Here is a 25794-nt window from a genome sequence, read left to right on the forward strand (position 1 = left end):
AATTCACAGCTGATATGGAAACAGAGAAAAGCTATGCACCGCCCGAGGACAGGGAAAACATGCAGAAGTGACCTCGTGAGATCAGAAGCGTGGCCAGGAAACGATAAAAAATAAATAGGAAAGAGCCCCATTTGTCTACTTGGAGGAAAATAATCTCCAGGGCCGAAGTGCAACGGAAGAAATCAGCCTAGAAAGGAGCAAATATTGAGATGGACTCGTGGTGGTGACTGAGGACAACAAACGAGCCTGGAGGATGGATACGGGTTGAGATGAGCTGAAGGGTGGCCGAGCGAGGGCTGGCGGAGGGGGTGTTGGGTCAGGCTGCAAATGGGGGGGTGGGGGGGACACGAAACGCGCCCGTGTGAGATGTCATGCGCAGCCACAGCCCCCCTCGGGGACGACTTCTCCAGCGTTGGCCATCGGCTCATACCGGCATCACCTAGACCTGCTCCCTCGCCTACCGATCGCCGCAGAGGACGGCCAGTGCGAAACGCTGCCGAACTCTCCGCTTCCCGCGTCCTGCCCCTTTCTGGGAAGGGCAAGGAACCCTTCCTTGAACCTCGAAAGCTTGCGGCGGTCGTGCATCCGCCTGCGAGGGGACCCGTCCCCGCAGGCGGTCTCTGATTCGAGGTGTTACCCAGAGCGTGAGCTGCTGCCCCCGTTTCAAACACGCCTCCCTTAAAAGGAGAGGAAAGGGGGGAAACGCCTGGGAAGAAAGAGCAGAAATCCGTGGGAAGAGCGGGCGACCGGGGGGGTTTGCTCACCCGTGACCTCGTCCAGGCTCTCCTTCGTGACGTGGTCGTTCTGGTTGACCCACTCGCCGTTGCACTTGAAGTAGATCTGCGTGGCGGGGTTGGCGCGGCAGACGAGCTCCACGGGCTTGTTCTTCACGATGTAGGCGTCCTGCGGCTCCAGCAGAAAGTGAGGGAGGGTCTCCGCCGGCGCCGAGGGGAAGGAGTCGGGGAGCACGTCGCTGTACTCCAGCCCTGCCGGGAAAGCAGAGAAGCGGGACGCGCCGTCAGTCCCTGCAACCGCGTCCAACCGCTAACAACTTCTTTCTACACCGGTTTGTCCCTCCCTCGCTTTTCTCTCGGATGCCACAAGCTCCAGGAACGCATGGGTAGCATCCAAGCAAAACGCTGGCAAGGGCGCTGCTGGGAAAGCTGACCACGACCGCAGCGTAAATCATATACATCTCCCTTTTTCGACCGAGCTGCTTTTTGGATCCCCCCGCTGCAACCCCAGCCAGCGCTCTTGATCTTGAGCTCAAAGCTCAGCAAGGCATGAGGCTCGGGAAGGGGGTTCGGCAGCCCCTGCCAATGCAGCCTGTGGGGGCTGGTGGTCTTCCCATCGCGCACAAACTATTGCTCCTATCCCAGCCACGCTGTCTCCTTTCCAAAACAGACACATCCCGAAACGGTGCCTGCAGCCTCCGACAACAAAATCAGGATGCGCCCTATCCTGCCCCAGGAATCAGAGCGGGTCGCGGCTTAGGTAACCTTGATCTTACTGAACGTGCATTCTCAAAAACACGTTCAATGCAGAAACGACCATAAAAGCAGGTCACATCTGTTTGGACACGGCCAAGCAATGTCTCGAGAGGGGCAAGTCCCTGAGGACTCACCCACGGACACAACCCACGGGACCCTTCGGCACCAGAGGCTCCAGGGGGCTGGTGCCCAGGACCGGCTTCAGAAGATGCTGCCGCCCAACCTCAACAGGCAGCTCCAGCATCAAGCGTAAGAAACTTGTTCACAGCAGCTTTGCCCGTGCCCACCTCCAACCTGCACGTTTCTGCGGGTCCGATAACTTCTCCCAGCAGCGCGCAAAAACCCTGGAGAACAAACCCAAATGTCGCAAGACTAACAAAAAAACGCACGCGCACGTTGGGACGCGTGCACGGAGGGCTCTTTCTGCGTGACCCGTTGTTCTCGGGCGTCTCGCTGATGTAGTCAGGTCACGTTTTTGAGGCTGTGCACCCAAAGGAGTTACGAGCCTCTTCTCCTATGCTCTTCCCTCAGCCAGAGCTGTGCTTCTCGGCTCCAGGCGCTGCAGCGCTACGGAAAACAGTAAATCTCACCAGCCCGGCGATAACATCTCCAGACCTGGCAAGGAAGCAACGAGCCCACTCCTTTCGTCACCCTGGGCAAAACAGCAGCGCGGCACAAAGAGGAGCAGAGAATTTGGAAAGCCGCGTGGGATATGGGGGGGTGAGGGGGGAAGGAAGAAATCAAACGCGCTGAGAAAACAAGATGACCAAGCTGCCTCCTGAGCAAGAATCAGCGAGTGAACAAACGCACGAGGTCAGTCGTTTAAAATCCATTTAGGAAAATTGACTTTCCATTTCCATTTAACACAGCGCTAAGGGAGAGCGATAGGACGTTTGTCATAATCCATTAACTGCTCTTTTGGAAACAACGAATTAAACTCTGGGCTAATTTCTCTCTCTCCCCCTTTCTGGCTCTTCCCCACCTCTCCGCTGCTCCTGCCGGCCATTTCCTCCCCGATTTCATTTGCAGGTCTGCAATTTTCTCAGCACCCTACCGATTGCGCTGGGAACACGGGACAATTAGGAGGCACAATACCCTCCCGGGCGAGCGCTTTTGAGCTTCTGCCCGACTCCAGCACGAGGCGGATGGCCAGTACCCGAAACCATCGCCGGGCAGGAGGGGAGGACACCAGCAAGGTGCTGTAAGGCGCTGCAGCTTCTGCAAATAAACGGCAAATAAACGCCTTTCCCTGTAATTTCCCGCGATAAACAGAACAGCACGGCACCCGCGGGGGAGGCACTCGCACGGCTTTAACAAGCAACGTGCGTGCCGGGGTCCCGAGGGGAAAAGCAGCACCCCAGCGCGGGAAAAGCCAGGCGTCGCGCCTGCGGGGAGCCGGCAAGGAAGGGACGCTGCTCCCGGGCTCCGGCGTCGTCCCCGCGTAGCTCACGCGGCATCGCCCGTTCTCCCCTCTTTGTTCCCGCCCGGATTCCCCTTTTTATCTGTCTGCCACCGCGGAGGACGTTTTCTCTCCCAGTCGTCTCTGCCTCCGCGCCGGAGCTGCGGTGGTTTCACCTCGCAGCCTCTGAGAGCGGTGAACACCAGCTCCGTTTTTTTCCCTTTTTAATTTACTGCTCAATTTTGCAGCCATCAATTTGTTGTTGTTTCGTTTGTTTTGTTTTGTTTTTCCCCTAAACCGCTTTGAAGCCACAAACCCAAATTTCCTGGCAAAAAGGTGAGTGACCGACTCGAAGATAACCCATCCGGCTGGCCAGGGAGGCAGCCAACAAAACTCAACTCGAGGGCTTGGGTGAAAACGCCTTCCTCAAATCCCACGCTGCCGTTCACCGCAGGGCGTCCGCTTCCAGGCGGGACGCCGAACTCGCACCGGCCCCGCGACGTCGCGGCACGTCGGCCGCGGGAAACGCCGGGCGGCAACGCGTTTCCCGGGACAGGCAGCCCGGGCGCCGCGGAGGACGAGCTCGGCGGCTCCAGCTACGGCGGGTGCATCCGGCCCAGCCTCCCTCCTCTTCCTCCCCGCGGGTATCTGGACCGAGAGCGCCCAGCCTCCCTCCTCTTCCTCCCCGCGGGTATCTCGATGGCGCCGTGCTCCCCGGCCGGCCGGTCGGCGGCGGAGAGGGCCTTTTCCCGCGCTCTGCCTGAGCCGCCGGCTGTTTTTATGGCTTCGTTTTACAACTCTAACGGCCCGGGGCCGGTCCCTAAAGCCGGTTTGTATATGAGGAAGGTAAACACGAGAAACCCGTTAGTGCCTGAAAGCGCGTTTGGCAGCGCTCCCCTCCGCCCGCTGATCTCCAGCTCCCTCCCCGGCACGGCTGAGGGCAATTGCAAAGATTATAAGCACTCAAAGATAAATCATCCCCGGCCAGAGCTGCAACGCAGGCCCACAGCTACCGATTTAAGTTTCTTTCTTCTGCGTATACGCCAGTCGCTTTTTGCTTTTCCTTCCCCCCCCCCCCCTTCCTCTCGGCTCTTAAATCAGCTGTAAAATCTGAGGACGGGAGCGGGGAGCCCGGCAGCTTCCCCGACGCCGCCCGGACGAAGACCCGGCGCGTGCCGAGACGACGAGCCGAGGAAGGCGCCCCCGAACAACCCCCGGCGCGGCTTCTCTCCAGGCACGCGGCAGAGCCCCAAACCGCGGCGCAACAGCCCGCCGGGGGGGCAAGGGGAGCCCTCCCCGGCCCGCCAACGCTTCGGCGATGATAAAGCGAGGCTTTAGGTCATCCGAGAGGCTCTGGAAAAGGGGGCGAGCCACGGCCCGACGCGGGGAATAAATCACAGATTTGTGACTCATCCGCGATTATCCGCCCGGCGAGCCGGGCTGCTTGCGTCGGCGGCACGTCTCCCCTCGCCCGCTCCATCCGAGGTCGGGCTCAAAGGCAGAAAAAGACCGCCGCGTGGGAAACCTCCCCACGGCCGCTCGCAGCGGGGAGAAAACCCGTTTGGCGGCGGGGAAAGCAGGCGCGGGCGCGCTCCCGTCTCCCCTGAATATCAAACAGGATGTGCCGAGAGCAGCAACGGCTGGAAAAAAAACAAACCCCCAAAAAAGCAAATTCTGCACTCTCGGAGGCTCTGCCGCCACTTCTCTGCTTGCACCCGAGGTGCAACCGAGAGGAGAACTTGGCCTGCTTGAGCAAGGCAGCAGGAGGCTCCCGCAGCCTCCCGCCGCGGCTAAGACGCGCGCCTTCGTGCGCAAAGACGGGGAAAAACTCGCACGTGCCGTGAATTTACGGCACCGCAATCAGAGGAGCGACAAACCCAGAAGCGACAAACTAATAAATATCGCAGCGCGCACGGCGCTGACTGCAATCACAACGTGGCCGGCACGTGTCTACGGGGGGTTCCCATCTGCCGTCTTCCGACGTTTCCATAGGAGGCGGGTGCCTGTTTCCCACGTTCCTCTTTTTGGAAAGTCCCAGATTGTTCCCATCCCCTAGCCTTGCAACGCTCGGCTTCAGAGCCCGCCGGCTGGCACGCCAGCCAGCCCACGGACGTCGCCGAAAGGCAGAGCCTTACGGGCTGCACGTCCCACGCACGCCTCCCCTATCCCGAGAGCGATCCACCAAGCGCCGTTCCCAAGCGGCGCACCTGAACGCGCTTAGGGTCACAGGCAACGATGTCCCGGCGGATGTCAACGGGCTGCTTTTTGACATACGTGGTTTTTGCACCCAGATCGGGTAGTTTTACTGGGTGAAAAGAGCTGTGAAGGATGCTTTTACAGTGGTCTCAGGCAGTTCCAGAAATTGGGGCCAACTGGCAGGTACAAACCTTTTCTTTCCTTGTTTGAGGGAGAAGTTCCTGCTCCATCTTTGCTTCCACTGCTGGAAGCTGTTTCCCAGCCCAAAAAAAAAAAAGGAGGATGAGGAGGAGGAGATGTTTCATTGCATCCCTTTGCCTCGAGACAACTCCATAAGCACTCTTGCTCTCCTCAGGGTCCTTAATTCCAGCACTACTCCATCTTTTACCTGCACATGTGACGAGAAAGGAGAAGCGCTACCCTCCCCGGCCCTTCCCACCAAGAAAGCCACGTGCAAACCGTCCCCGGGGGGCTGAAGGCAAGCCCACCGGGCCAAGAGCCTGCGAGTGCAACACCATGCACCAGCAACCAGCGGGGGGGACGACGACCCCAAACCTGCAAGAAAGCAGAAGTCACGAGGGACCACCCAACACCCTCTCGAAAGAAACCGAAGTGGCGTCGAACCCACGAGAGCAGCCTGGCCCGGAAAGGCACGCGCGATTCGCCACCCCCTTCCAGATGCAACCGCCTTGCTTCAGCCTCCTCCGAGGGAGGAGAGCCCAACGAAAGCACCGGCAGCAGAAGTCCCCAGTGGCCGGGCGAAGAACAGGACGGTGGGGAGGGCGCCCAGAAGGGACGGTCAAGGAAGAAGCACAAAGCCAACGTCTAAAGCCTTCCGACCGCTCGCGGGGAAGAGCCTCTCGGCTGCCCTTACGGCAACATAGCTGCGAGTTATCCCTTGCCGTTAAACATCTGCTTTTCGTCACCCGGCTCTGTGCAGATGCAGCAGGTGAGACCTTATTTAAGGCTCGTTTTGCTGCCGGTACGTCGCACCAGGGAGCAAACGCGGATTTGGGAGAGGAGAAGCAAGAGAGGGGGTAGCTCCGTGCTGGATGCACGGGGCCGAACCCCAAAGAGCAAGGAGCGGCGAGCCAGAAAAAGGAGGATGGCAACAGGCACCGACTTCTTCTTGCTTCTCTAGGCAACTCTTCCCCCGTCCCCTCATCGCGCGTTTTAATCTGATGGGCCTGAGCCGGATTATCTGCAGCATCTGCTCCCCGGCGAGGTATCTGCAGATGTTTGCAGCCAGGCGCTTTCCGCTCACGCGCGAAGCCCAACGACCCCAAACGACCACAGCGTCGCGACGGAGAGCTCAAGCGCTTAAAAAACCCACCGCCCTCGCCGGGCGAACCTCCGCAGGGGAGCGTTCAAATCCTCTCCCCTGCCACCGTCATCCCTCCAAACACTTGCGAGATCACGGGAGCGGCTGGAGCAACCTGCTGCCGGCCGCACCGGGGCAGGCAGGGGAGCGGGAAGGCGGCGCGAGGATTAAGCGCGGAGCCGGGCGGCCAGGACCTCGCCTAGGCGGTGGCCACTTAACCCTTCCCGCCTCGATTTCCCGTTAAACAAGCGTACGGGTGTTGCTCAGAAGAACCACCTGCGAGACGGCGCTCGGATAGGGGCTGCCGGGGGATTTTGCTTCGGTCCGTCTCCGAGCTCAGGGGCAGCCGGCACAGCCGGGTCCAGACCTGAAGCTCCCTGCAGCCCAACGAGCTGCAGCTTTGGGAGCATCTCCCAGGTCGCCACCGAGATTTTCAGCATCAAAGGGCTGGGCAAAAAGTAACTCGACCGGCACCTGCCTCACAGGGGTGCTGCAAGCTTAAATTTAAGCATGGCACTTAAAACCCTCAGGTGAAAGGCCTTGCAGAGCGTTATTCACGCGTGCCAAGCCAGGAGGTTCTCCACCTCGTGGGCAGCTTCAGCTGCAGCTTCCCAAGGGATCGCTCAGCTCCCAGTGCCCTCCCAGCATAATTTCCAGCCGGTTGCTAAAACGTGGCCAAGCTCCTCCTCGGAAAAAGACTCAGAAGTTCCTGATAAAAGGGGAGACCGAGGGGGAGAGATGCAGGACCGCGCAAGCTTGCTTTCGTTAAGGCATCAAGCTAGACAAATGCACGCGGTTGCTTCCTCCTCCGCTCCACGTCCCCTCCAGGCCATACACGCACACGCGTGCAGAAAAACAAGCAGGCGAAGGCAGGGCAGGACATGGCCTTGCTCTTCCACGGCAGCAGACTTCTGCAGGTCCCCCGGCCCACGGAGAGCACCAAACCCCTCAGAGCACCCAGGACCTCCGTATGCATCACGCGTGTCTCGGCAGCCCGCTCCCCGACGCCTCCGCGGGGCGAGGGTTTCTCTCTGCCCCCGGCCGGCACGGCGAGAGGTTGACGCGCACCGGGAAGAGGAGGTGGAACAGAGACGCGGAGCATCTAAAGGGGCCTCGCCGCCGCTGTCCCGAGAGGGGCAGTTCCCCTTCGCCGGTGCTTGCCAGCGGCTGATGTAATCTCCAGGCGTCATTAACGTGGAGCAGAGCGCCTTAACCTCTTCCTCTGCAGCAGGAGCAACGGGCTGAAAGCACCTAGGAGACGTGGCCACGGAAGGTGGTGGGACAGAGGACCGAACGCTGGGTGCAGACCAGCGGGGAGATGCCAGACCGGCTGTGCACTAGGGCAAGAGCAGGGGCTTGGAGAAGGTGGGGCGAGAAGAAAGACCGTTCCTTGAAGGCAAAAGAGAAGAGTAGCTGGGAAGGTGGGAAACGGAGACGCACTGGTACCCGACAGCCCCTCCACAGCCTCAAGCAAGGTCATTTTTTGCAGTTCAAAAGCCTGCGTCCATCTGACCGCTGATACATCTGTACAATGCCCGTCCTCATGGTGTCTGGCACCTCCCACGAGCACACGCAACAGTGATGCCCACCCAGCCCGAGGAGACCTGCTCTGTGCAATGGCTGGACCACAAAAACACAGTATGCTGGAGCTGGACCTCAAATTGGCAGCGATCGCAGCACACTGCTGGGAGGTCCAGCAGAGAAAGGCAGAGAAGACGAGAGCATCTCCTGCCAGGAACCAAAGATCACACAGGCTAGGGGTACTGGGGAGCTTCCCCCCAAAATTATATTAAATATTGTGCCCTAAGCACTACAAAGGCCAAACACAGATCTCGTTTTGCATCCACATCCGTGCCCAGGGGCCGGCACAACCAGCCGAAGCACAGCAAGCAGCGGATTTACACCTGCCCTGAAGCCAGGGCCTGCTCCCAACCTCCTGAAGGTCAGCCCCGCTGCACCGCTCCGGAGAGAGGTAGTGCGTTCCCAACCTCCAAACACCCCCGGCTTTGCTTGCAGCCTCAGCATCCCCCCGGGACGGGCCAGCCTGCTTCCCGGGGGGAAAACACTCAACCATCACCACCGCAGGGGAAAACACGAGTCAAACGCCCCAGAAGGCCAACGAGGAAAAACGCCCGACGCGTTGCGCGTTCAGCCCTCGTTATGGCCGGGTTAACGACGGGGCCAGGGCGCTCGGGCCTGCCCCACCGCTCTGCCCGCGGGCGCAACGCTCGCCGGTCCTTGCGAACAGGCACTGGGGCTCACGCGCTTAGCACGCCTGCCATAACCGGGTCTTGCTCTCCACCCAAAAAGCAGAGCCGAACCCTTCCCGCGGGCTCCAAAACACTGCTCGTCCCCGTCCGCGAGGAGAGCTCGCGCAAGGCGACGGAGACCCTCTAACTAATCTTCTATTAATAAACTAATTTTAGAAGGAAACGCTTAACCTTTCCCCCTAAGTACTTCTGCCTGACAAACAGGCTCGTTTTCCTCCACCAATTGCCCTTTTCCTGCAGTTTTATGGTCCCTTTGCGTCCCTTCCCGTCAAACTTGGACTCGCTCGCCGGGGTAAATCCCGTGGTGGCGGACGTGGCCACGAGCCTCCCGCTCGCTTCGCGGGAGGAATCGCTGCCAGGCTCCAACCCGTCGCTCCCCTCCTGGTCGTCGCTCCTGCTTTTGGGCTGCAGCCGCTCGACCCTCCGTCCCGGGGTGAGGGACACGACCTCGGAGGGTTTCCCACCGGTACCTACGCCGCTCGTCGGGCCGTTTCGCTACCAGATGCTCGGGAAGGATGCGGCGATGCTCTGGCACTTCTCCTCCACCTAACTGGGCACTGCAAAGCCCACCAGACCCAACGCTGCCATCTTATCTTTCTTTCCAAAAAAGAAAAAAAAAAATTTATATATATATATATAAGTGCATTGCCCAAAAGGAACATTTTTCACAAAATTCCCGGCACTCCCGGGAGCTGCCGAAAGCCGCGACCGCGCTCCGGTCCGGAGCCGCCTGCCAGAAGTGCACGCAAATCATCGCCGCTGCTACCCGCAGAGGACAAAACCGAGCCTCGGCCAGAAACTTCCCTTCCTCAGACCGAAGAGGAGACAGATTTATATTGTTGATTATGTATTACACTTTAGTATTTATGGAGCCACTACTCTTTTGTTTATCTTTATGATTAGGATAATCAAAGGAGAAACCCACGGAGAGGCGTAAACAGATGAGATTCCTTACGGTACGAACCTGTTCGTTTTTCATTATGCAGATTTATAACGCTTCGCCGGCAGATTGGAGTAAATTGTTCCTTATTTCTGGTTTTAACAGCGCAGATCCGTGAGCCTTGCGAATCTACGTGCGAGCCCTGCAAATCTCCATAAATACCCGAGGAAAGGAGAATAAAAAAAAGAAAAAAGTAGAAAAAGGAGGAGGAATTATGTAGCAAATCCTTGTTACGCTCTATTGTGCTAGATTCTTTTGTGCTATCTTATACGTTTCCTTCAGGGAAGCAGTTATGTTTGAAAACTATCTCAAAATTTCATCTAGAGCCGGTTCTTGTTATGGGCCCGGACGCTTTTCTTCGTGCTGTTTTAATTCCATTGTGGTGCTACCCTTGTATAGTTTGTTCTGTTTACTGAGCATCAACGTTATTTTTAATGGATATAATAATTAGATGGACTTTATTTATTTGCTCTGGCTCATAAAAGGAAAAAATTGAGCAGTAGATAATGCGGTAATGGGCTGTTTATTCACATGTATGGAGCACGCCGTGTTTTTTCGTTGCGAATAGTAATTTTGACAAGAAAGGAGATGAGACGAGAAAAAAACCGGTGAACAAACAGGGACTTGTTGCCCCAGTTAACGCCAGAGAGCCCCAAGAACTGTTAATCGTCGTTCAAAACGCAGGGAAGCGCGCGCGAGACCAAGCCTCTCCTTGGAGCAAACGGTTCACGCGCACAAAACCGGGGGGATGCCGGGGCAGCGGGGGGCTGCTCCACCGCAGGGCGTCCCGTTTCCGCAAGGAGAACCAAGCCGCCGGCGGGGACGGCGCAGGCACCCAGCGGGATGGGTTGACCACCTGCCCGCCCTCCTCTTGGGAGGATGCTTTTCTCGCGCTCGTCCTCCGCAACCCGTTGGCCTGCGGGGCAAGGAGCCATCCGAAAGCCAGGAGCGGGAAGGTGGTTGGCGCAACACCATCACGTTTATTAAAAAATGAAAACGCACCAAAAAAGAGGCACCAGGAAAAAAGGCCCATTCGATGCCCCAAACTCCCCATTGCGCATAAGTTCAACTGGGGGAGGACGGTCGCGGGAACCGCTGGTTAAGACCCCTTTACTAAATGATCTTTAAAGCCGCCCTTAATCTTCCAGATTTGTTGCTACCATCAGAAATAAAATAAAACACAAAAAGGCTCAAAATATTGTTGCGCTGTCCTTTCTCTGCCCTTTTCTTCCCTTCTCATTTCACAGGGACAACAGGGGACAAACAGAGAGAAAACAAGGGGGAGGAGGAAGAGGGATAGAAAGAGGTTTAAGGGGGGGAAAAAAAGAAAAATAAATAATCCCTGCTGATTTTGAATACCAAATATTAAGATTTTCCCCTCCTCCCTTCCTTCAAGTGTTTTATCCTCACCCTGCCCTTTACTAAAGGAAAAAATAATCAGAACAGCCGGCTTAGGGAAAGAGGCTTCCTCGCCCCCCTTCCCTTCTTCATGTGTTAATCTCTGCAGGGCGGAGGAGAGCAGGTAGGAGAGCCAGGTAGGGCCACCACCGTGGCCTGACCCGAGCGGCTCAGTCCTCAGCCCATCTGTGCGCTCCTCTCGGCACCCGGCGAAGCCAGTCGGGCGCTGGCACGGGCTCCGTTCCTCCGGAAGGTTAGCGCCAGCTATTTAGCACAAATGGCTTAATCAGCGGAGGGGGGGAAAAAAAAAAAGAAAAAAACATCCAACTATTGACACTCGGAACAAAACCAGGATTCAGGCTAAACGGCGACATCCTCCGCGTGGGACCGTTCTGCGCCCGGCTCGTTCCTTATTGTGGGCAGGCACAAGAGCATCAGTCACGGATGCAGCCTCCCTCCCCGCGCTGGACGGGGACGGGACCACGAGAGGGGGCTCGGGGTGGGGGGGAGTCCCGACCCTCACCCGGGGAGCCTGGGGCTCGTTCCCCCCCCCCCCCCCCCCAAAAGCTTGGCTTCCCCGGGGCAGTGTTTTCATAGCCACGAGAGGGGTCTCGGGCCGTTTGCAAAAGGATTTTAGTGCTCGTCTTGGTTTTCGTATTCCTTTAGAAAGGAATTCCTATTCCTCCAAAGCCAGAGCAGCTGGGCTTCTAGCCTTTTTTACCTGGTTTTATAGATAGGGGAAAAACTGAGATTGGATTAAATCTGGGGAAAATATATATATATATATTTTTTTTTTTTTTTTTTTAAAAAGACCCCAAGGGGCTGGGGCAGCGGTCCTGCCCCTGGCAGCCTGAACCAGGCTGGCATTCGGCGGCTCCCTCGCTCCCAGCCCAACACTGTGCCGGGCGACCTGCGGTGGCCACGCTCCCGCCACGAATTATTACCCCTAGCAAGCGGGAATCACCTCCAGGTGCTGCTTGTGCCACCGGATTACATCCTAATCCCAGCTCTAAAGAGGCGCTCGCCCGGCTCGCCTGCCCGGCCCTTGGCTGCTTCAGCAACAGAAGCGGGAGGTTTGCACTGATTTTTTTTTTCCCCCCCAAACAATTACCTCTGCTCCCGGCTCCGACGGATGCATCCAACCTGCCGGTGCCGGAGCGAGGCTGAAAAAGCTTTCGTACCCAAAAGGCCAGCAGCCAGCTTCTTCCTGTCTCACCATTGAAAACTTCCACCTTTTGACAGCTCATTTCTTTTATGGTTCGTTTCCGGAGCCCTTTCTATAGAAAGCGAGCCCTTCCGATCCTTCCACCTTTTCTTCTCTCTGCGCGGCCCAGGCTCCTACCATGCAGAGTTTCTTTTTCCTCCTTTTGTTCCCAGGCGTGCCGGTCCCGATGGAAAACCTGGGGGCAGGTTTCGCCCGGCAGAGCGCCCACCCGAGCTGGGGAACCGCGGTGGCGCCCCAGGAGAAGAGCGGTGGGCTGCGGGACATCTGCCGTGCAAGACTAAGCTGATCAAATAAAACAGCCCAAGCAGCCCGCCGCGGAGGCACGGCATCGCTCCCCGGGTGGGGAAGCGCAGAGGTAGCTTGCCTGCCCGGAGGTCCGCGCTAGGGCGTGCAACTTTTTGGCACGCGAAGCCGGCGGGGCCTCCGACTTGCTTTTGCCGGCCCCATCGCCGCAGATGGGGCTCTCGAGAACGCAAGCTCTGGCTCTCATCCGCATCAACGCCAAGGAAAAGCCTCGAGTGTCAAGGTTACCCAGCCTCCCCGAGAACATCCTCCATCTCACGATGCCTAACGGCACGCGGGGCACTGGTAAACGTGAGGACGAGGAGACACGTGTAGACTGCCCCATCCCCAAAACCATGAGGCACAATAAGGGGTGCTCCCCGAGATCAGCCAGTGGTTAAGGGAGAGCCCCAGCTACCGCAGGACTCTCCGTGCCCGTCTGGCACGGTCCCACGCAGCACTATGCATTTTTACAAGCCCAACCAGCGCTGCAACTTGCTTAGACCAACACGAAAATGACATGCAGTGATGCACCTAAACATCTCACACCTCTGACTTGCTCCAAGGATGTTAGCGCCCTTCCTCTTCGCTTTCTCCTCCAGCGTCCCAAGTTACCGCTTAAAGTCACCATCAGAGATTAGGAAGCTTACCAGCAAGGCGCACAAGCAAAAGCAGGGCCCAAAAGAAGTGAAGTTTGAGAACCAGAATGCAGGAACCGTACAGTGACAAATACAAAGCTCCTGCCGAGTCCTCTTTGGTAGGCTGAGGGCAGAGGAAGCCCCCTGCCAAATCCCACCCTGATGCCCTGACCACCTGCAGGAAGTACAGAAATTAATTCCGCTGGAGGGAGAATGGCAAGCAGGCAGCAGAGGTGGCTCCTCACACGGCGTGCACTTAAATGGTCAACTCCTCACCAAGGGAGGAACATTTTACATAGCTCAAGGGTACACTGGACAACTTTGAGGAAGAGAAATCCATTGATGGTTACTACATACACAGAAGCCATATCTGGCTCAGCAAGTCCCCAAGCTGCAAACGGGTGGATACCGGGAGAGCACTTCGGGAAGCTCCCACCGATGCTTACCCTGTTCTTTTGCTCTTCAATATTAGCCTAAAGCAGAGGCCTAGAAGAGATGGGACACTGGGCTAAGTGGACCTTGTGTCAGATCCTACACAGGTGCTCCCATATCCCTGTGGGAATCACACACTCCCAGTCCTGATGCCCTGTGGACATAGATGCAACCTTCAGCACCAGCCAGCTCTGGCTCCAGGCTGTGAAACTGCCTCCCTCCACCTCCCATCTGCACCAGAAAGGAGGAGGCGGGCTGCTCCTAGCAGCTAATTTCACTGCAGAAATCCTGTCGTCAGCAAGCCACCGTAAAAGACAACCTTCATTCACACAGAGCTCTCCCTCCCTCCGTCTGGACGTGGCTGCGGGCTGAAAAGACGGAGAGCGGGAGAAGAGGTGCGTGTCGGGGTAGGAACCAAGCCCCGACGTAGGGCAAAGCAATCACTGCAATACGGTATCAGCTCTCCAAGGATCAGGACACTGTTCCCCAAGTTTAAGGGGCCATAGGTAAAGGAACCTAGGGACGTGGGATGTTTCTCACCTCCTTCCTTCAGCATTACCGTATGTTGCATCACTGTCAAAACCTCCCAGCAGGGAGGTTTCTCCGCTGTCCAAGCCTCCCTGCTCCCAGCAGAGGGATTTTTCTAAGCATCTCTGACCTCAAGATTTCAGCACAGGCAGGACAAGGCTGGAGGGATGCAGGACACGCAAGAGGTATCCTTGGGTGGACTAACAGCGAAACGGCTCTTGCAGGGCTTAGCTGCTCAGAGACACCACCAACAGCGCACGCGGCAAGAGAAACTAATACCTCCATCACTGTCTCTCCTTGAGCATCCACCAGGCTTCACCCAAAACGGTCTCAAGAGAGAAAGGGCAAAGGATCACGCATATTGAGCGGCAAAAGCTTGGCACACGGAAAAAGGAGAAAGCACGGTGCCCCCTCAGTCTTGTCCTTTTCTGCTCTCAGTCCCAGAGTGGCTGCATTTCCATAAGCGATTTGCGCTAATTGCTTCGAGCAAGGCCGTGCCGCAGGTAATCAGAGTCATTACGCGACCTCTGATCCGGAGGGGTACTTAGGGCGGCTGGAGAGAGCTCCTCGCGCCGCGCGGAGAGCGACCCGGGACGTCCTCTCCCGGGGCGAGGGCGCGCTCCTGCCCCCTCCGCGGCCACCTTCCCCTGCAGAAGGGAGGCCAGCGACGTCCCCGAGCAGCTGGCCCCTGCTTCTTTGCCTTTAGCTGGCCGCAGAAGCGGTAACGAGCCGGTTCCTCCAGCCTCGTGGCTTCAGCGCCCTTCGCAGTTAATTAACAGAGACAAGACTGAAGGAAGGGCAATCTGTTCACCTTCAGCCAGGCTGGCAAGCGCAGCCCCGATGTGCAGGGACAAAGCCAAGGACGCTCTCCTCTCCTACCTGCACCACAGCGCCAAAACGATAACCACAACATCCCCAAGAAAGGAACCTAACGACAAACTCGTCCTGACACACGGCCGTGATTTCTGCTCCCACCCCGATGGTTCCTGCTGCGCCCTTCCCAGCAGCTCTTAATTATAATTCACTAAGTAAAACCAGAGGAGTTGGGCCGGCTGGCAGGGAAGGGAAGGGGAGATGCTGCATTTTCCGTAACGCCTCGTCAGAGGTACGTGGCAAAACCAAAACACGGAGAGAGGCAACTAAACACGTTCGCATTGAAGCGACCCTCCAGCAGAAGGGCGACCACCCACCGCTTCCCACAAATACCTCAACTAAAGCAGCTTCACCTACTTCATCAGCAGCAACATCCAACACCCAGCCGCCACCTCAAAAGGCTCACAGTTGCTTTTCTCCTCCCCATCCCACAAGGCTAGCGGTACAGGCTACTCCACCACGTTCTAGCAGACGCTAGACCTTTCCTTAACGCCAGAGGCCGGGGTGGTTAGGATGCACGGGCGTTCCCTGCACCGGCTCCCCGTGCTCTCGCCAAACCGGCTGACTCGACTCCTCCACTTCCACGGAGATCCAGAGGGGCTAGTTGGGCACCCTCGGCAAGAGCCACCGAAGCGCCGCCGGCCCAGGAAAGTGAATCAGCCGCCGCAGCTACTTATTAGAAGATGGTGTCCAAGACCATTGGAGAGCCGTGCTGCTGGTGGCAACCATCCTGCTCATGAGCACCTGAAAATCCTGAAAGGCCTCCAGCTGCTATTTCTGAATTTAGTCAGGCAACCAGGGAGCTCGTGCGGCACTGGGCGTTGCTCACCCCTCGCCGAGGGAGCGTCCCCCCACCGCGGGCCGGCTCCCGGCAGCCGCGGCCCCGGGCTTGCCGACGCAAGAACTCCTGTTGCACGTCCGCTTCTCCCATCGCTCCGACGGCATGACCCATAAAGGGACTTCCCCTGTTTCTCAATCCCTGCTGGATTCCCTCTGCCATAGGCGGGACGAGATCTAAAAGCCTGCCCAGAAGGGGAGGAAGACAAGGTGTGTGTCACCCAGATCCAGTCCAAGAGTTTGCTGGAAAGCTCCCAGGTGAAAAAGCAAAGAATGCGTGCTACAAGCGCCAAGGACGCCTTGCCTGGTTATCTGCTCGCCTGCAACAGCAGGCGTCCGTGCGGGATTTCGCGAGCTGCTGGGGACGGACGCCGGGCAGGCGAACCGGCGTTTCCGGGCCGGTCTGGCACAAAGGCGGCACGGTGCCTGCGGGATGGAGTCTCAGTTGGACAGCCAGATCGTGGGCCTCAGCAGACCAGGGCCAGCTGTCGTTACTGAGGGACATCAGCCCTTAAGACTAAACACAAGGCCACCTGCCAGCCCAGAACTGCCTCCAGGGAGACAAGCCTCTACATGGCACCCACGCAACGGGTGACCGGCGGCACGCGCGGCTGGGCATCAGTACCGTTTGCTCCTGCAGTCTTTCCTCCCAGTTCCCAGCGCAGAGAGCCAAGTCGATGCAGCAGTACTGCGACGGAGAAGCTATCCAAGACCTCTCCCTGCCCACCAGGGCTGCGGAGGAGCTCTCACCAGCCTCGCGAGAGCTGCCAGATGTCCTAACGCAGTACTGCAGGCCAGAACAGCTCTTTGGCAAGCAGCTGCAAGATCCCTCCTCTTCAGATCCCAGCAGAAACCTAGGATACCAAAACATCTGGAGAGGAACGGAGGAAATGCCCATTCCTACATGCTGGCACTCCTATGCCGTAATCCAGAGCCCCTGACTACTCAAAGTTTAATGACTTTTGCCGCACGTGAACCTCTCAAGGACTGATAATCCTCCAACACCTTCCCACAGCTCTCTGCTTGCTCCTCGATAGACAAGCTTTCCCCAAAGCAGGGCCAGCTCCTCCTGCTATTGGTAGGGGCTGTCCTGTTGCTCTGCGCCTACAGAGGCCTTGAACCCCGATTCCTCAGTACCCTCGCAATGCAATCATCAGTAATAAAATGCAGAACCAAGCCGGGATACAACCTCGCTGGCGGAATTTAAAGCCAGGGTTTACTCTCAAGGCTAGCGTTAAGCGCCAGCTAGAAGCTATTGCAGATGGTGCTGCTGGGTAAGGAGGAGATACCGAAGCGTGCTCCACGCAGCGCACAAATTGCACTGGGCAGTCCCAGGCTCTCGTAACCACAGCAGCAAACTGGGCGGGGGACGGGACAAAATGCCTTATCAGAAAACAAGCAAAGCGCTCCCAAGGAGGTTCATACTTATGCTGTGATTCAGTATTCAGACTATAAATATTCCTTCTCGGGCTCGCCTAACCGCCCGGCGAGCGATCCGGGACCTGCAAAGCGCCGAGCGGCGGGACCGGAAAGCCCGGCGGCGCAAAGCGCTCGGCGCGGGAAAGCGCCGGCGCAGGCGTTTGCTGCCTGCGCGGGTTTAAAACACGGGCCGGGAGGTGCAGCGCACCGGCTCGGGTTCCAGGAAAACGCACTGCAGCACGGCTTCCGCCCGCCCGCCGGGACCCGCTCCGCTAACGGCGCGACCGCTCAGCCTCACATATACATTACTCATGTAAATTAATGGATAATTGCGGCCCTTTAGTCCTACACATTTAAATTATTTAACAGGCAATTAAGAGAGAGAGAGAGAGGGAGAAAGGAAAGAGAAAAAGGGACCTTAACTCCACAGGCAGAGACAAACGAAGTGAGATCAGAACAGAAACAGCCCAAGGTACCCGTTTTAAAGGCATACTGTCAGCTCAGTTTTGTTTTCCCCCCCACCCCAGCCCAGCCTTAGCCGGGCATCGCTTAAGCTCAGAAGTCCCGAACCACAAGCAGAGTTGCAGGGAGGTGTGTGCTCAACAAGCCAGCCAAGGAGGGCAAACAGCAAGCCTAGCTCTGTCCCAGTTTCTGGGAGAGAGACAGACATTACAGCTATGTTTTTTTTTTTTTTTTTAAACTACTTTTGGTTACAGGGATCTCAGGGACTTCCTGCCACGCTAGAACATACAATATTTTTAGACAGCTTTCCCCCCCCCTCCACTACTCACAAGCCGACAGCGTTCCCTTACATAACGCCATTTCGGAGCTGCTTGCTTCCTCGTTTTTTTTAAGCCCCCGCGTTCACCTGACCGAACGCGGACGCCTGAAAACAGGCATCTTTTTGGAAGCGGTTCTGCTCCCTCCCCGCTCCGTATTGCCCCATCGCTCTCTAACTAAACACGCTCGGGAAAGCAAAGTGCGTGCCCCCCGAGCCGGCTGCGCTGGAGCTTGCGGGATGCTCGTTCAAGTGCAACGAGTTTCCCGTCCTCAGACGTTAAGGCAAAGCCCTCCCGGCGCTACCGCTCGCCTTCCCCGGCGGGCGGCGAGGAGCTGGACGGGAGAGGCGCACCGAGAAACAGGGACTTCTTCCTCCTGCTTCCAACCCGAATGGGCCGGGGATATTCCCACCGCTTGCCTGAGCGCTGGCAGAGGTCGTAAAGGAAAATGCCCGGCGGCCCGTTGAGAAAAGACGTCATGTGGGAAAAAAAACATTTTAACAAAAGCCGCGTGTGAGTCTGTGCGTGCCCGGGGACGGCGCTGAGGGCAGGGAGACGTACCCGAGACAATAGTGAATAGACTTCAGATTACATCCTGAACTTGCAGCCTCATGGGAACGGGGTTAGAAAAACCTTTTTTTTTTTTTTTTTTTATTTTGTTTGTCGTCCAAAACCAACAAGTACATAAAGAGCTAAATGTGGAGGAGCCAGACAGGAAGTGAGAAACATCTGGGAAACATCTGGCCTTGGCTGTCCTGCGAGCTGAGAGCCCAGCCAGGACGCTCAAGGTACCTGCTCCCAGGTTTCCAAAAAAAACCCAGGAGAGATGCCTCATCCGACCCCATCCCCAAGAAAAGCATGGCAAAGAGACATGGGGTGGGGGGGGGGTCCTAATCTTCATCCTCCTTGAACAAGGATGGCAATGACACCCCTCCCTCGGCAAAAAGCCCCACCAAACACCCAGAGGTCAGGCACAGACTGGGAAACCTTAGGATGCAGAGAAGGTTGCGGGGCCCCAATTCTCAGACCGGCTGGCGACAAGCCGGCGTAATCGGCTCCCGGACGTGTCCCCCCCCCCCCCCCCCGAGCAGGGGGCAGTTCCCGCAGGGCTGGAAGCCAAGGGGGCAACCCTGCATCTTCCCTCGCCCGGAGCGACCGGGGTCTTCCTGGGTGGGAAAGAGGGAGGAAAGGGGTGCAAGCCAATTCGGAGAGCCGCTAGCTACAGAGGGGGGACCGGCAGGAAAAACAGCAGCAATGCTCAGGACCCCTCTGCATCACAGCAAGGTGCCCAAAAAATCACTTTGCCCCCACTTGCACGCTTCTTAAGCCACCCGCGAGATTTCAGCTCCGTTTTTTCCCCCCTCTAGATATGTTTACACCACGGGAATATAAAGGCAGCCCTCTAACGCCTCCAGGGCAAATCCGGGTTCTCCTGTCTCCTCACCCCCTGGAAAGGCCTGGCATCAGCAGCTCACGTTTTCGGGCCGGGAGGATTACAAGCGACTCGCTGGTCTCGCCCTGCCAAAGCCACGTCGGACCAAACAGGTGTCAAAACTGCGCGTCCCGCTCGCGGGCTGCCGAACATCTGGCGCCCTGCTGCTCGTTTCTTAATGGCACGCACATGCGCGCCGGCGGCTTTGAACGCGGCCGCCGAGCCCAGCGCTGCCCCGCGCCGCGGGGTCGCTTCGCTCCCGGGCCGGCCGGCGGCCGCCGCTCAGGGGGAAAACCGCAGCGCTGCTGCCCTGCCATCGAGGCAGCAACCCCGGCCGGGCTCCGCTTCGGCGGCCGGGCGAGCAAGCGCGTCTCGCACGGCGCGTCGGCGTTGCGGCTCGCGCCCCGGTCCCAGCAAGAGCCGAATTCCCAGCGCGGCCGGGAAGCGGCACCAGTACACACAGGTTGCCCACGGGTTTCTCCCCACCACTGATGGCAGGCACCAGACGAGGGTTCTTCTGCAGTCGAGACCTTCATAAGCCAACATCTTCCATGCGGATTTTCAGCTCCCCACTAAACTTGGGACAGGCCCATTAGAGAATATAGAGACTGAGTTAAAAAGCCTCACCCGTAACAAACTGGGAGCAACGAGCATCCAACATACCAGGGAGAGAGGGACGGGATGCTGCATACCCAACCCCGCACCGCTGCCCACCCTGTTGCAAAGGCCACGATTTCCAAAAATGAAGCGCTGGGCACAAAAAGCCAGGGCACCTTTGCTGCACGTGCGAGGGCCACAGCCCTTCCCAAGCCTGTTCTCTTGCTTGACTTTCGGTTGTATCCGCACCAGGTGGTGCCCTCCTCTCACGGGCCTCTAACCTTTTTGCCCTATTCCTTGTCATCTTTAAAAACAGCTAAATTAAAAGGCTATGGCAGTAAACAGCTGCCCAGGCAAGTTCGGCCCCGCTCTCGGAGGCGACGAGAGAGCTGAAGCAGTCCCCTGTGCGTGACACCGCAGCTAAATCTGGCCCGGCGAGCAGGCAGACCGGCTCCTGAAGATGTTTGAACGCATCCAGCGGGAGGGGAAAAAAAGACACCGTTTCAATTAAGAAAAATAGCAGGTGCTGGGCTCTGGCAGCCTGTTTGGAGACTGCTCCGTTTCAGCAGTAAATAATTGAAAAACTCCTCATTTCCCCTTAGCCCGGCTGCCACATGCTCACCCCCAGCACACAAGCAACGTCCTCTCCCCTCCTCTCCCTACCAAACAGGCCCTGGGAGCCAGCAAATCCTCCAGGATTGAGGACCGGGAAAGGAGAAGAAGATCCATCGGGTGTGTAATTCGCCCCCCCAATGCACCTCGTGCAGCGGTCCTTCACCGACACTCTGGCTGGGTAACACTAGAACATCGCCCAAACGCTAAGAAAGATGATGTCGAGGGACAAAAAGACATTTCCTTCTCTCTCTTGACCCATATCTCAACTTTCACATGGGCTGCAAGAGCCCCGGTTCCAGTGCTGGGTGAGGGGGGCATCTCTTTCCAGCAACGCATCCCAGCTGAAGCGTTGCTTATACCAGGTGGGAGTCAAAAAGCGCTTCACAGCACCATGCCCCAAGCTGTGACCTCAGTGACAAGAGCGTGACGCTGCTTTGAAACCCACCAAAAGCTTTGCACGACCTCAAATTCAGCCCCTGGAGAGCCATAGTGTTGGTGCTGCTGAGGACCAAAGCTCTCAGCTGCAGGACAGCACCCATTGTCGACCCTCGAGATATCAACCAGCGCTACCTTTCTGCAGGAAGCCCCGTTGGCAGGTGAAAGATAAGACTACCCCACCAAGCAAACAACCGTGGAAAGCCACCTCACAAGCCCCGTGGGACCCGCACGGCATTTCTACACCCTAAGCCCAGGAGAATGGACACAGCGCAGGAGCAGCAGCAACATCTTTTCTCATCTCCAGTTTGCAACACCAGGAGCTGTTTTCTCTTCTCATGCTCCTTCCACATCCAGGATCTCCAGTCACCCTGCTCGGGTCTACCGGTTCACGCAGCACACGCTGATCAGGACGGCGCGTCTGGCTACGGGAGCTCAGTCCTCAGTTCCCACCAAGTTTCAATAGCCCTCGCACGTGTGGTTCCCCCACGTCTCTGAAAATCTCAGCCTAAATGGGCTTTGGGGAAGAGGGTGGGAGGAAATTAATGAAAAGCAAAGCTGATTACAAAGAACAATATAATGACTCAATCTGTTTCTTTTACCTCAATTGTATAAAGCTTTTACATTTATAAAGGTTTTGTGCCTCTTTCAATACACAATGAAATCATCTCCAAGGGAAGTCGTAACGGCCCTGGAGACTTCTGAGCAAGACTGGACAAAACGCTACAGAAACAATCCCTAAGGAAAGGCCAGATGATCTAACAGGTCTTTTCCATCTTTAATTTCTCACCCCTTTCTTTCGACTCCTGTTACAGACGTGTTTTTTTTAGCTGCTGCTAATTAGATGTTAATGTGAGCGCAGTTTCGTTTTCAGCATATGGTGTAACCAAGGGAGAAAAAAATATCAGAGGCCTAAATGACAAACAGATTACCGAGAAGGGTGTTCTTCTGCGTGTGGAACATATCTTGTTGGAAGAAAAATGGTTTATCGAATGTAGACATCCGAAAGGACTGACTACAGGAATGACTGCTTCGCTACTGTACCCGCTGATAGTTGCCCAACACCCACAGGTAACAATGGCACCAGCTTTGTTAGCGCTTTCCCAGGCTTTTTATATTATTTAATGGGAATGTTTTCCCTTGTAGTTTGTGTCCGTTTTTGACACTGTCTGCCCGTCCATCCTACCCGTCTTGGTCCTGCCCACACACCTCTGCTGCCAGGCCCTGCACGCTCCCCTCCTCCGCCATCGCGGCCCCTTCGATGCTGTCGAATCGAGGCAGATGAGGACAGCACCCCATTTCTGGGGGAGGACCCCACTCGCCAATGCACAGAAAGCTACTTCCAGTGGTCACGAGCACGCGGACTTTGCAAAGCAACCTGTGCTTAGGACAACAGGCAGCCACAAGACCCATCTCTACTGCGAGAGATGCCAATGGCCAACCCTGGGTTTGTAGACCACGGTCACCTCCCCCTCGCCTCCTTTCCAAGCCAAAAGCGTTCCTGTCACGGTCCCAATGGAGACCTCAAACGCCAGCCCAGCTTTCATCTTGCCGGCACCAGGAAAACCCTGCAGAACGCTCTTCGGCTGCTTCTCGGGCTATTTGAAGCGTCTCTAACACCCACCTCAGCAAGGTGCAAGCAGCTGAGCTGAGCTATCTGTAAGAAAATTAATGAGGTGGTGCAGCGGTGGGAACCTGTGCCCTTGCCTCAAGCGCCTGCCCTCCTCGCCGCGCAGGACAGCGGACGAAGGCTGCCTCTCGCGGTTACCAGCACGGCTGCAACCCAGACGCGCTCAGAGATGGCTTCGCATCGATGCTCTATCTTCCCTCCGCTCCCCGAGATCCCGGCTCACCATTAATTGGAAGCATTAATCTAATTTCAAACTGTTATCATCTTTTCTCATCCTGCTAGAGGCATTAAAACTTTATTCAGAAAGCCACGCTACAGGGGCTGGCAGGGATGACCCCAGTCCTGCACCAAGAACGGTGGCGGTGGACAGGAGGGACGTGGCATGGCTTCGTCTCTGCGTTTGGGGGGAGTGAGCACCTCGCAGGCCCCGAGCCATCGCACTACACCATCATACAGCTTGCACGGAGTTTGTGCTTCGTTTCAGGATCACCACGCGCAGAGGTGATCCACCAAGGTCCACAGGGAAGACCTGTCTCAAGAGTCACGAGCGGATGGGGAACACCAAATTGGAGGCAAGGCGGCGCGCTATCGCCTCCGTTACTGGAATTAGGGGATGCTCCGTGCTCCCCAGCAGCGCCTGGGAGGCCTCCGGCTTTCCCCAAACCTCCACACGCTGCTCCCACGGCGGTGACCACCCCAAGCCCCCTTAGGGGGACACCAGCACCTCACCCTCCAGCCGAGCCATGAGTGAAAGCTGCTACTAAGAGGAACATTTACGACCTTCCAAGAAGGAGCCCGCTGACAGCTTAATGAGCTTTTTGTTTTTCAAGTAGCAGTCTCATATTTACGACCTGAAAGGGAAAGATGCAAGCAGGCAGGCAATCGCGGGGCGCTCCGCTCCTTCTGTTCCTGACCTACTGCTGCCCAAGCCACATCCGAGCCGTTCCAGGAAGCCATAAAAAACGATTTCGTTTCAGCTGGCTTCCCCCTCCCGCTTCCCCTTCTCTCCCCACCAAAGAAAACAAAAAACTTCCCCCCCCCCGGTGGTGGTCGTTTCTTTTTAGTGCTCCCCCCCAAGGAAAGCCATCAAATATTAACGCAGGAAACTTCAGAGAAATCACACCGGAAGCTACAGGCTCCGTATGTTCCCGAGCATCCCAGTGGAAGTGAGATCCCACTCGCTTATCTCAAAGTCATTGGCTTTTAATGCCTGGTCGGGTGAGGAGGAGGAGGAGGAGGAAGGCCAGCTTTGCAAACGCGAGAGATCGCATTGCTGGGCTAGCAGCCCCATGTCGCGCTCAAAACCGAGCGCGCCTCTTCTAAAAGCCAGAAGAAACCCCAGCCCCGCTGCAGCATGCAAAAGGATCGATAGGAGCTATTTTGGTTACGGACGCGCTAGGGAACCGCACGCGCCTTTTCACAGTCACCACCCGCCCCCGCCGAGCCCAGGGTGTCCCCAGGAGCTTGGTGACCACCAGCAGGTTTCGGGAGATGAGGGCTCTGGAAAGCTGCCTGCAGTCCCCAGCACCCTTGCAGCAGCCCTGGCTCCTCTTCCAGGTGGGACAACCCGCTGCCCACGTCCCCGGTGGGGACAACTCAGGAGGCCCTCTCTGACGCTCCCCTGGGGCCAACGCAGCCTCCAGCAAACGCGTGCATCTTCCACGAAAGCATCCGCTGACACCAGAGCGGCCCTCTGGAAGCCCCCAGACAAGCTGCCAAACGAAGAGGCGCTGAGGAACACGGGACAACACCGAAGCATCCCCCCCCCCCACCCCTCTACCTACTAAATATTTCCCAAAGGGCAAGAAATCAAAGCGGCTTCCCAGAAGGGTTTGGACAGCTGCACCGAGAGCAAAGGAAATCACGGCCACCCCACTCCGGGAGGTCGCACCGTTACTTATCAGCTCAGCGCTGGAAGGGAGCAGGCACTACTCCCTCCGGGTTTCCCCCCACCCCGGAGCTCAGCCCTAGCGCTGCGGAGAAGCGCCTCCGAGCCCGGCAAGCAACACGTCCGGCGGGGTGGGAGAGGACGCAGGGCTTCGAATCCACGCCGGGACCCGAGCGCGATAAGGGCGTTCGCCCCGTCGCCGGCTCGCCCCGCTGCACAAACCCCCCGCCCGAGCACGCCTCGGGGCTCTCGCCGCTCCGGGAAAAACAGCAACGGGACAAGCTGCAATACGTATTTGCCCAGCTGCCTTTCGCTACGGCTTCGGTTTCCCCCCCGGCTCCCAGCTGGGGAAGGCATCGCTGAGCAGCCAGCAAGTTTTCCTCCCCTGTGCTTTCACCCCCTTGGCTTTCAGCCAGCTCCCAGCGCCCCTCACCTGGGCGTCGTGGCTCACCACAGCCTTCCCCCCCCCCCCAACTCCCTTTCATTTTTTGGCTTCCCTCCTGTTGCCTCCGGCAGAGCCAGTCAGCAAAAAAGAAAAAAAAAATGAAATGTTTTAACCGGGGTTAACAATTTCCGCAGCGGGGGCACGAAGGGGGGCTGCTGGCGCGGGAGCAGACGGGGCGGCCGCGCAGGGACCCCCCCCCCCCAGACCCCCCCCCCCCCCCCCCCGAGGAGGATGAATGCCGCCTCTTCTCTCTTTATCTGCTGCCTGGGGCTCTGGCAGGGCGACTGCTGATAATCAGGGAGCGCGTTGGAAACCCCGGCGCCAGACAGGATCCTTATCTGCTCCGAAAGAGGAATGCTGGGCCCGGGAGCCCCCGCGCGCAGAGCGAGACCCCCACCCCCCATCGCCCGTGCACACAATAAACAAAAGCGGGGAAGGGGAGGGAGGCGAGCGGGGCTTTTTGGCAGCGGCGGCAACCCACCGAGCCGTATTTCCAGTTGGACCACGAGCGGCCGGAGGAAGCGCCCACCGCGGGCGATCACGCAAGAGCCGCGTAATTACGCGGGATAATTTTAGGCTAGAGCCGCCCGGAGGCTGCTCTCGGTTGCCGACGGGAACTTCGGGCAGCGCAACGGCGGCGGGGAGAAGGAGGCGGCGAAAGCCACGCCACCCCCTCGGCTCTCCTCGCCACCCGCGGCCCCGCTCCGAGCGCCCTGCGACTTCAG

General features: G+C 57.5%; 1 protein-coding gene across 3 annotated transcripts in view; it reads right to left on the reverse strand.

Moving 5' to 3' along the window:
* The window catches only part of UNC5B (unc-5 netrin receptor B), a 68897-nt gene that overhangs the window by 21191 nt on the left and 21912 nt on the right, over positions 1-25794 (reverse strand). For all 3 annotated transcript variants that reach the window (XM_068950930.1, XM_068950934.1, XM_068950933.1), the window contains one exon: positions 765-986. In XM_068950930.1, coding sequence (XP_068807031.1) covers positions 765-986 — 222 coding nt within the window. The remainder of the gene's footprint in view (positions 1-764; positions 987-25794) is intronic.

This window comes from Struthio camelus, chromosome 7 (genome assembly GCF_040807025.1).
Source record: "Struthio camelus isolate bStrCam1 chromosome 7, bStrCam1.hap1, whole genome shotgun sequence".
NCBI lineage: Eukaryota > Metazoa > Chordata > Aves > Struthioniformes > Struthionidae > Struthio > Struthio camelus.